The sequence below is a fragment of the Gadus chalcogrammus genome, chromosome 7 (genome assembly GCF_026213295.1).
Source record: "Gadus chalcogrammus isolate NIFS_2021 chromosome 7, NIFS_Gcha_1.0, whole genome shotgun sequence".
Taxonomy (NCBI): domain Eukaryota; kingdom Metazoa; phylum Chordata; class Actinopteri; order Gadiformes; family Gadidae; genus Gadus; species Gadus chalcogrammus.
Window position 1 is genome coordinate 27,660,027 of NC_079418.1, and position 10,783 is coordinate 27,670,809.

The 10,783-nt window shown below is 45.2% G+C and overlaps 1 protein-coding gene across 1 annotated transcript in view; it reads left to right on the forward strand.

Moving 5' to 3' along the window:
* The first annotated feature begins 263 nt into the window (after positions 1–263).
* The window catches only part of ano11 (anoctamin 11), a 15,045-nt gene continuing 4,525 nt past the window's right edge, over positions 264–10,783 (forward strand). The window contains exons 1-19 of the mRNA XM_056594871.1: positions 264–398; positions 760–919; positions 1,028–1,209; positions 1,559–1,666; positions 1,810–1,946; positions 2,057–2,114; positions 2,387–2,497; positions 2,950–3,115; positions 3,708–3,798; positions 4,512–4,608; positions 4,947–5,090; positions 5,316–5,453; positions 6,139–6,237; positions 6,970–7,072; positions 8,172–8,283; positions 8,390–8,444; positions 8,792–8,889; positions 9,190–9,317; positions 10,121–10,326. Coding sequence (XP_056450846.1) covers positions 264–398; positions 760–919; positions 1,028–1,209; positions 1,559–1,666; positions 1,810–1,946; positions 2,057–2,114; positions 2,387–2,497; positions 2,950–3,115; positions 3,708–3,798; positions 4,512–4,608; positions 4,947–5,090; positions 5,316–5,453; positions 6,139–6,237; positions 6,970–7,072; positions 8,172–8,283; positions 8,390–8,444; positions 8,792–8,889; positions 9,190–9,317; positions 10,121–10,326 — 2,328 coding nt within the window. The remainder of the gene's footprint in view (positions 399–759; positions 920–1,027; positions 1,210–1,558; positions 1,667–1,809; positions 1,947–2,056; positions 2,115–2,386; positions 2,498–2,949; positions 3,116–3,707; positions 3,799–4,511; positions 4,609–4,946; positions 5,091–5,315; positions 5,454–6,138; positions 6,238–6,969; positions 7,073–8,171; positions 8,284–8,389; positions 8,445–8,791; positions 8,890–9,189; positions 9,318–10,120; positions 10,327–10,783) is intronic.

The following is a 10,783-nucleotide window of genomic DNA, read 5'->3' on the forward strand; positions in this document are numbered from 1 at the left end:
TGTAACATACCCACACTGACTGACTGACTGACTGCCTTTTTCCCCTCCCAGCTCCATTCCAGCATCAGAAACGGTACAGTACTGAACAGGCATCCACCACCCATGTTCTGCCTTTCATCTTCAAAATGCATTTGCTTTCATCTTTTAAATATTTAACCAGATACACACAATGTGGGCTGGCCACAGTGCCTCATTTTGTCCCTGCAGTGCCGATGGTGACTTGTAACCAAACCATTTGCGCGGTAGACTCTCCTCCCTGAGTGATGCTGAAGAAGAGCTCTGGGCTGCGGCTTGACGACGGAGAGTGTCTCCTGGATGTGCGCTGCGTGGACGGGGAGCAGGCGGCAGACGGCAGCTACGGCAGCCTACAGAACGCAGCCTACATCCCCCGTCGATACGTAAGCGCTCCCACGCACACTCTTGCAAAAAAAAACAACGTGAAATGCGCTCGTTTCTAACCCTGAACGCTTGTGCGTGTGTGTTTGTGTAATGGTGTGGAAGAAACTGCAGATAAGTGCTCGCAAGTCACTCAGCCTGAGGTGATCTGGTTCTCACCGATCTGGTCCCTCCTCAACAGTGTTTCATTACAGCTGCGAGACAGATCTATATATTCTGATGTCTGATTCCTGTTTGTTTGCAATAAACGTGTCAAACCGACAAGTGCGACAAAACAATATTCCCTCACTGCTGTGTTCTGAACGGATCTGTCCCTGGTTATAACGAGCTAATGATACGACTGAAGTGTATCCGCATCCCTAGTTTTCAGCCTCGGCCAATAATGAGGTCTCAGAGGATGATGCTGATGAGGAGGAGGAGGAGGAGGAGGAAGAACCCATCCGTGTTCCTAGCGATAGGAAGATTCCCCAGCAGCCACCACTAAGCCCGGGAAATTACTTCAAGGATGGACGCACCAAAATAGGTACTTAAGACGTGTGGGCTGTTTGGATCACCAACCGGAGCCCCTAGGTCAGCCGTTAATCTCTGACCACCCCGTCTCCCGACTCTCTCTGCTCCCTTCCTGCCACAGACTTTGTGCTAGTGTGGGAGGTCCGTCATCGGAAGAAGCGGCGTTCCAAGCGCAAGGCCGACGGCGAGGAGCCGGCGCCCAGTCAGAAGACCACCAGCTCGCAGCAACGCAAGGAACTGTTGGCCCAGTGGAGGGAGAGATTCGTCCAGAATCTGCAGACTGCAGGCTTGCTCCTGGAGAAGGTAAAGGGCCCAATTGTGAAGGTTTACTGGAAAAATATCACCCATTGTTCCTCTGACGATTCCTATAAGACACGCACCATGATCCTGCTCCATTGAACCAATATTTGGTGGAAACGTCATTTATTGTAGTGACACTTCGTGGTTTTGGCGTCATGAAGATTCTTACCATAAATGACCGTACACCAAATTCTGGTTCAGCGATGGCTTTTGTCATCATAAAGTGTCACCTACGAGAAAGTATTCTCGAGCAGCCATTGAATGCATTTTGAACGTATCACCCTCCTGTTGGAGGCTGGGCTATATATTAACACTTTCCAGCGGTGTTCCTTACTGTAATTCACACCACCAGGAGGAAACAGCCAACGAGAAGAAAACAATTAATTTCCTGAAGCTGAGCGCGCCCTGGGAGGTGCTGGTCCACCACGCGGAGGAGATGTGCATCAGAGCGCCACTGCAGGTCCGCTTTGGGAAGGGATTCTGGGAAAAATTCTGGGAATTCTGAAAAATTCTGAAAAATCCCAGAATTAAAAATCTCAGCGTTTGCTGGTCAGAGTGTTCATTAAAATTAGCTTAACTTATTTTCTTGTGTTTGGCAAACAGGTGCAACCGAGCCCAGACTTTAACACGTCCGCTCGGATAATGAAGAGGCTGTGCATACCTAATGTGTTTGCAGAGTACGTGCCAAGACGCCCGCTAGACTACTACACGTGTAACTTCCGCAAGTCGAAAATGGACAGGTGTGGGGCTTTCTGAGTAGGATACAATATCTGATTTGCTGATTTACCTTGAAACTGCAAGCATATTACTGCTCTTGCTTTTTTCTTTTTTTTGCTTAACCTTCTCTCAGGTTCCTCGGCTGTAACAACCATGAAACATATTTCTCAAGCACACAGAGGCACCGCATTGTGAGTGGAGAGCCCTTGACCTCATCCTAAAAATATTCAATATTCATCCATCTTCTTCATAATGGTCTTAATGGGGAACATTCATCCTCGGCTTTTATGCTTCACATGGGTGTTAAAAATAATAATTAGGAACATCAACGTCATTAGTCCAAATCCGATCAATGGTAAAAGCAAATCTCAGACCAGTGATGGAAATGGTCATATCGTTCGGTGACTCACAGAACTAAATCTTTTTATACCTGAGCGGGACGGTTTCTCTTTTACCGTTCCAGGTGTATGAGATCCTGGCGAAGACAGCCTATGGCAAGAGGAGGAGGGCGGAGGTGGGCGTGGCCAGGCTACTGACCGAAGGGGCGTACTCTGCTGCCTTCCCCCTGCATGAGGTGAGATGATGGAAGAGTCCGGCTAAAGACATAGTTCTGCTCTCCTCCACTTCTTGCCATTCTCTCAATTTTCATGCCACAATATTTCATATTTCAATTTATTGCACCATGTCCAGGCATCTGAGCCAATTTTATAGTTACATCGTTTTTGCATATGTTTAATCTATATTTCAAAATGTTACAGTATTGCCCTGCTTTATTTTTGTGTTTGTATTTCTTACTTCTTCTACGCTCTATTTGTGTTAATGCTTTTCTATCTTGAGGAGAGAACATTTGACTGTTATAATCGGAATACTCCAGAGAATAGTTTCAATAGTTGATGCTTTCAACTTCAGGGAATGATGTGGGGAAACAAAAACCAACATGTTTACTTAACTTCAAACTATGTACATTATTTCATGCAGGCTAAAGTACATAGCAAGACAAATCAATCTGTTCTATGTTTGATTTAGGGCAAATACCAGCTCCCTACATCGGAGGTTAGTCCCGATGAGCTGAACAAAAGGCAGGTTCTGTTCCAGTATTGGGCTCGATGGTCCAAATGGTACAAATATCAGCCTCTGGACCACATCCGGGAGTACTTTGGAGAAAAGATCGCCATCTACTTTGCTTGGCTGGGTAGGATCTCTATCTTTCTCTGTCTCTCTTTCTCTGTCTCTTGTCTGTCTCTCGCTCTCTTTCTTCTTCTCCCTCTCTCTCTCTCTCTCTCTCTCTCTCTCTCTCTCTCTCTCTCTCTCTCTCTCTCTCTCTCTCTCTCTCTCTCTCTCTCTCTCTCTCTCTCTATCTGCTGCTGTCTCTCTGTCTCTCTGTCTCACTGTCTCACTGTCTCTTTCTCTCTGTGTCTCTCTCTTTCTATCTATCTATCTATCTGTCTCTGTCTCTCTCTCTTTCTCTCTCTCTCTGTCTCTCTGTCTCTCTCTCTCTCTCTCTCTCTCTCTCTCTCTCTCTCTCCGTCTCTCTCTCTCTCTCTCGTTAACTGCAGAATGCTTTCAATAGGAAGATGCACTTTCCACCCTGAATGGAACTCAAGCCCGTCTTGATTGGCATATTAATCATAAACCGCCACCAGCATGCCACAGGGCCATCCCCCAGTACCATCCCTAGTACCAGTACCATCCTCAGTACCAGTACTATCCCCAGTACAGAGCAGCTGGTTCTCTTCCAGTGTGGGCGTCATTTGTGGAGCTCTGAAGTGTGTCTGGTTCTGCAGGGTTCTACACAGCCTGGCTCCTGCCAGCTGCCCTGGTGGGACTGCTTGTCTTTCTGTCAGGAGTTCTGTCCCTGGCCAGCAATGAGCCAGCGTGAGTATGGCTCATCTCATCTTATCTTATCTTATCTTATTAGGATTTTCGTTCTGATATTTGCAACGCATTTTGATGTGCTTTTCGTTGTATATTTAACTGTTTGGGACACGACAAATAGGGGACTCCCTCCCTATACACATTATGTTATGTTCTGGTGTTCATTTAGTCTCATATATATAGACTTCAGAGAAGCAGAGTGCTTTTGGATCACCTCTTGTTGCTCTTAGCATATGGAGAATATGAATAATGGGTGTGACTAAAATTATATTTAATTATTTAAATATATATAATATGTCCATAGTAAAAGCTATGTAAGGCAATTTGGAGAAACAAGAGTAACCTAGATTAAAAAATTACCCAACTGCAAAAACTCAACAGAAATTGCTTCTAAACTAAACTGCATACTCTAGCCTCGTTACTTAATTCATAAAGTAGTGTGTTTTTGCATGGTTTCAGCACCTGAAAAAAAGTGAATGGAAACAAATACATATGTGCTAAAATGAATATTTGTTCTTTGGAGCAACAGATTGATTTTAATCAAAATATTTGACCCATTAATTCATGACCACTCATGCAGTAAAAAGGGCAGCGAATCAGCATTGAGAGGTTTGTGACATGAAAGTGTGTGTGTGCGTGTGTGTGTGTGTGTGTGTGTGTGTCTGTGTGTGTGTGTGCGCGCGTGTGTGTGTGTGTGTGTGTGTGTCCCACAGGCAGGAGATCTGCACCAGTGGAGCCAGCTACCTCATGTGTCCTCTCTGCAACACCTGCAAGGCCTGGAACATGTCCGACATCTGCCCCATGGCCAAGGTCTTCAAGGATCCTCCTATTTATTGATTGGTGGATTTAAATGAACCGTTTTTCTTGGAATGAATTGAATATATATTTGGTTGTAGTAGCCATTCTTTGTAAAGTCAGTTACAACTTTTTTGCAGCTATCCTGTTTCATCTTTCTCACTTCAGTTAAACTTTCGATTTTTCTGAACGACCTTGGTTTATTTTAGGAAAAAAATATGTTCTCATGCCTGCAGTTTGGTTCTGTTGGTTTCCTGTTTCCTGTCTACTGCAGTCGGGCTACATGCTGGTTTCTTGTGGCTACAGTTGGGTAACCTGTTGGTTTCCTGTTTCCTGTTTCCTGTCTGCTGCAGTTGGGCTACCTGTTTGACCATCCAGGCACAGTGTTCTTCAGTGTGTTCATGTCCTTCTGGGCTGTCACCTTCTTGGAGTTCTGGAAACGCAAGATGGCCACCCTGGCCCACCACTGGGACTGCATGGACTTCCACGAAGAAGAGGTTTCACATCTCCTTCTCTTCTCCTCACATCCATACAGTATAAAGACTCCTCAAACATGCTCTTTATTTTGTTTTATTAATATGTACATTATTTCGTTTTCATTTAGTTTAGTTAGATACTATTTTTTTTCCATAATACATAATAAGTCTTAAAACCAATGAGCATCATACATTTCGAATAAACATATCCAATCTAACTTTGATCTCTCATGGCTGGCCTCGTAGGAACGCCCTCGCCCAGAGTTCGTCGCCATGGCGCCCGCCCGGGAGTACAACCCGGTGACGGGGGTGAAGGAACCGTACTTCCCCAAGAAAGACCGTCTGACCCGCATGTTCACCGCGTCCATGGTCATCATCATCATGGTGAGTCCGCCCGGACACGTTGATCAAACCGCATGGACACCAGACTGTTGTTATCACCTCTTAAAGGTGACATATTATACCGCCAGGTGTGAGTGTGATTAGCCATAACAAGACGTTTTTTGAAAATCCACCTCGATGTGTGCTGGATAGATCGGTCTACCAGCCTGCCCAGTGGACTGTAGCAAACGTTGCTCATCTATCCGTCATACGTCTAGGTGGACACGGCTTGACACACTCACACCTGGTGGTATAATATGTCACCTTTAAAGTGGCTGGAGGTAGGATTTAAGAGGTATTGTTTGAGCGTATTTCTTTAGAAATGTTAGTCATCCGCCAGCTGAGAGTCAGTGGAATGGGCTGTTAGAACGTCTTATACCAGTGTATCAATGGGGAACATCGGTTTCTTGTTCACTGCGCCTGCCTCTGTGTGAGCCGATTTAGATTTTATCTCTTCCCTGATTGGTTCTGGGAATCCATCTCGCTCGAGGGGGAAATGTCATGCTGGCTCACACAAAAGAGTGCTGTTGTAGTATGAGACAGTCCTCCTCTTCAACGTGTGCTAAGTGCATGAAAAGCGATCACCGAGCACTGATTAGATCAGCATATGTATAAGTATGTTTTTATTGCATTACCCCAAACTGGCCGTGCTCTGACGTGCGTGGGCTTGTGTGTTGTTGCGCCACAGCTGTGTGTGGTGGTGATATTCCTGGTGACCGTCATCATGTACCGCGGCATCATCAGCGTGATGATGTTCCACACGGGGAACCCCGTACTGCGCACTCAGGTACGACTGATCCATCTGGACGTCTTGATTCACTGTCTGTGTCTGTTAAGGCCGGTGTGAAGAAATGTTCTGCTTCTACCATAGGCTTCAATATTTGAGAACGTACAAACTATTATTCAAACGGAAATTACATTTATGAAAGGTATAATATCCAGATTGGCTTTTTCAAGCAGGCTCTAGTCTAAATCTTTCTCCAAAACCCTGTCCATCCTCAGAAACACTTAAGAGGAGATTTATTAACGCTTCTGCCGAGTGGGAGCAATTAACCTAGATCCCTGTATCAATTGCAAACCCATTGCAATCTCCCCTAGTCTCCCGTAATAATCATTCTACTCCTTCAAACCGAATGAACGGGTCGAGTCGGTTTTCCCTCCAGCTACGGAGCCAGGCGGGTTGATAAATGACCATCCACACGTTACAGCAACGCTACAGCGTTGCAGACTTTGAGGAGGTACAAATTACACTCGCAGTACAAACTACACTTGGGGCGGGGGTTTCAGACTAAACTCTACAATCCTAAATCCTTCAGTCCCCTCAAACTCAGTTTATTGAGGTTGACATGTATTTTTATCTACTCTGACTATTTCCCCAGACAGATTATTTGGTAGATGTGTGTGGTGGAATCATCCCTCTGTGATGCGTCCAGGTGATTTCAACGTTTTTAGACGTTTTCAGGCGTCAAAAAGCTGAGCTCATCGTCCCCTGCTGGGGGGCACGTTGTGTTCTCTGCAGGCCGGGAACATCGCCACCATCTCGGGCAGTCTGGTGAACCTGGGGCTCATCCTGCTCATGGGTCAGGTGTACACCGCGCTCGCAGAGCAGCTCACCAAATGGGGTGAGCGGCAGTCGTGATGAGGGCAGAGCTCTACTCTGACCTCGACGCTACCTTCACACTACTCCCCTTCCCCTCCGTCTCTCTTTTCTCCTCCTTCTCCCCCATAGACATGTTGATATATCCCCAGGATTTCAGTATGGGTTTCGTGGTGTTGGGTTTTATCCGTGCTGCAGAAAAACAGCTCACTCTCGTTGAAATGTGTCAACTTATAGTTTATTGATTGTATTTTACTCGACAATAGCCATATGATGTAACCAGTAGATGTACTGTTTACATCTTGTATCTTGTCGATTTTGTTATTCTGCCTTGACTTGCACTGTTTAAACCTGAAATTCCCTCATGGGATAATTCATGAAGTCTCGTCTTGTCTTCTTCAAAGGAAGCCGACTCTGACCCAGATCCAACGTTAAAATGCAAACAAACATTCCAATGGGCCTAAAATGATCTCCCTAAGCCAGGGGTGCCCAACCAGTCGATCGCGGTCTACCAGTAGATCGCCGACAGATCCCAAGTCGATCGCGAAGGGGTGAAGAAAAAAAAAAAAAATTTTTTTTTTTTTTTTTAATGAAATTAAATTTGCGCGGTAGCGCATGTGCTGTTAACAGCAGTTGAAAGCCGTCAACAGTAGTTACACACTCCTAAACGTTGGCATGGCTGAGGGGAAACAAGCTAAGACCTACCATTTTCACCCTGAGTGGGAGGAAGATTATTGATTATCGTTGAGAAGGTGCCGTGCGCAGACGGAATGAAACCCCCACTGAAGTCCGTAGGTTCACGATACAACCCCCCCCCCCCCCCGTCAACAATTGTTCTCTACCCCCCCCCCCCGGCTTGAAGGTAGGTTTGCTGGTAGATCTCGGGAGGTTGGCTACTTGAAAAGTAGATCTTGGGTCAAAAAAGGTTGGGCACCCCTGCCCTAAGCATTGTAGAATTCCCCAATCAACCTCAGCTGTATGTCAGTCTAAGACCTCTCTATGCATGTGTGTGTGTGTGTGTGTGTGTGTGTGTGTGTGTGTGTGTGTGTGTGTGTGTGTGTGTGTGTGTGTCTGTGTGTGTGTGTGTGTGTGTGTGTGTGTGCCTTTGCGTGCGTGTGTGGCAGAGATGCACCGGACACAAACCGAGTATGAGGACGCTTTCACCTTCAAGGTGTTTGTCTTCCAGTTTGTCAACTTCTACTCTTCTCCGTTCTACGTCGCCTTCTTCAAAGGGAGGTGAGTGAGGAAACAAGGCTTTCTTCTCCGGCTGCATCCGATTCGTTTTCCAACCAAAGAGAGTGGTGGCTGGGGCCGAATTTAAACCCACATGTTTCTTTGTCAGATATGTAGGTTACCCTAGCAACTACGGAACCTTGTTGGGAATGAGAAATGAAGACGTAAGTGCCCTCTGTTCATTCATGTATACACTGATACAAGATGTGCCGCCGGAATATATTAAGCTCTATCTATCATGGTTTATATTCCTAAGAGTGTGTTTGTGTGTGTGTGTGTGTGTGTGTGTGTGTGTGTGTGTGTGTGTGTGTGTGTGTGTGTGTGTGTGTGTGTGTGTGTGTGTGTGTGTGTTTGTTTTTCTGTGTGTGTGTTTGGGTTTGGGTTGTTGGGGTGTGTGTGTGTGTGTGTGTGTGTGTGTGTGTGTGTGTGTGTGTGTGTGTGTGTGTGTGTGTGTGTGTGTGTGTGTGTGTGTGTGTGTGTGTGTGTGTGTGTGTGTGTGTGTGTGTTTCAGTGTGGCCCCGGGGGCTGCCTTATAGAGTTAGCTGAACAACTCTTCATCATCATGGTGGGAAAGCAACTCATTGGGAACGTTCAGGAGTTTGTCATCCCGTATGTATTGCTATGAATTATGTATTATTCATTTTATTGTAAAGTCGCAATATGTATGGTTCAGCCCCTCCAAGTAAGTAGGGGAGACTTTCAGAACTCAATTACAGTGTTCTGTCCTCTCTCTCTCTCTCTCTCTCTCTCTCTCTCTCTCTCTCACTCTTATCCACTCTCTCTTGCTCTTTTTCTTTCTCTATCTCTGTCTCTCTCTCTTTCTGTCCCTCTCTCCCCCTCTCCCTCTCTCCCTCTCTCTCTCTCTCTCTCTCTCTCTCTCTCTCTCTCTCTCTCTCTCTCTCTCGATAGTAAGGTGAAGTCCTGGCAGCAGAAACGCTCCCTGGATAAAGTGAGGGGGGGCTGTGATCTTCATCGCTGGGAGGAAGACTACCGTTTGGTGGAAGAGGAAGGCCTGTTCGATGAGTACCTGGAGATGGGTGTGTACCAACACCAAAAGTAGAAGCTAAAAGTGTTTTACAGGTTTAAGATCTATACATTCATACAGTGGGCTTACGAGGGTAGTGGAGTCAAGGTTTAAGAACTCATACAATAAAGGTAGGAAAACGTCAACATGTTGTTTACAGTACTAAAGCTCAGTAGTTGATTGGGACTATCTAGACTGGGGAGAGATTATTCTGCAATAGAGGACAAGATGCAATGTTCATTTACCAAATCATGCTTACTCAAAGCCACTGTCTGCTCTCTCCACTGGGCTCTGCAGGATGTAAAGTCACCTGACACTCATTTAAACCAATCAGGAAACAGCAGTGGTATTAAGCTGTATTGGAGTGTCTGGTTACTCTCTTAGTACCTTTTAAATTCACGTTACATTTTTAATACGTTTACATTGCATTAACATTGAGTCATTTAGCAGACGGTTTTATCCGAAACGAAGTCAGTATGAGGAAAATCAAAGCCTATAGTCGCAATTGGAGAAGCCACAAAAAGCAACAGTGGTTTGCAGCCTAGTTTGAAAAAAATAGGAAAACCAAGACAGAATAGCAACAGGAATCACAAGTATTAAGTTGTACTTTGTATTCGTAAAAAAAAAAAAAAAAAAAAAAAAAATTGTATTTATCAAATGCTTTAAATTTTTATTATGATTACCGTGTTTAAATGATACGTTTTTTTAATAAATAAATCTGTATATAATTTTTATCCTTTTATCAAAATATTTGTATTCTATTCCAACTGATTTGGTGTCTATATCTGTTGTGTTGTTGTTGTTTTTTCTCCCCAGTGCTGCAGTTTGGCTTCATCACCATCTTCGTGGCGGCCTTCCCCCTGGCGCCCCTCTTCGCTCTGCTCAACAACTGGGCCGAGGTCCGCCTGGACGCCCACAAGTTTGTGTGTGAGTACCGCCGGCCGGTGGCCCAGCGTGCGCAGAACATCGGCGCCTGGTTCAACATCCTGGAGGCCCTGTCGCACCTCTCCGTCATCGCCAACGTGAGTTCAGCATGCGGCGGACATCGCCTCCAGGACTCCTGTTAAGAAAGTTGGCTAAAAGTGTGCTAACTCTTTTTGAAATGCCGGAGCTGGGGTCACAAGTTAAAATGAATCTATGTGTCTGTTGATCTGTACCCGCAGTACCCACTGTACACACGGAATACTAAACTGAATAGACATATTGCTAAACCGTACACACAATACTAAACTGAACAGACAGAATACTATACTGTACACACAGAATACTAAACTGTAGATTACTCAACTGTGCACTCAGATGACTAAACTGTACACAGAGAATACTAAACTGTACATATAGATTACTAAACTGTACATACAGAATACTAAACTTTACAGACAGATTACTAAACTGTGACCAAACACATCTTAGTGGTAGTTATCGGTCCTACCATTTTGTATTGTTTGATATCCACAATTGTCGGTCAAGGCACGTTCT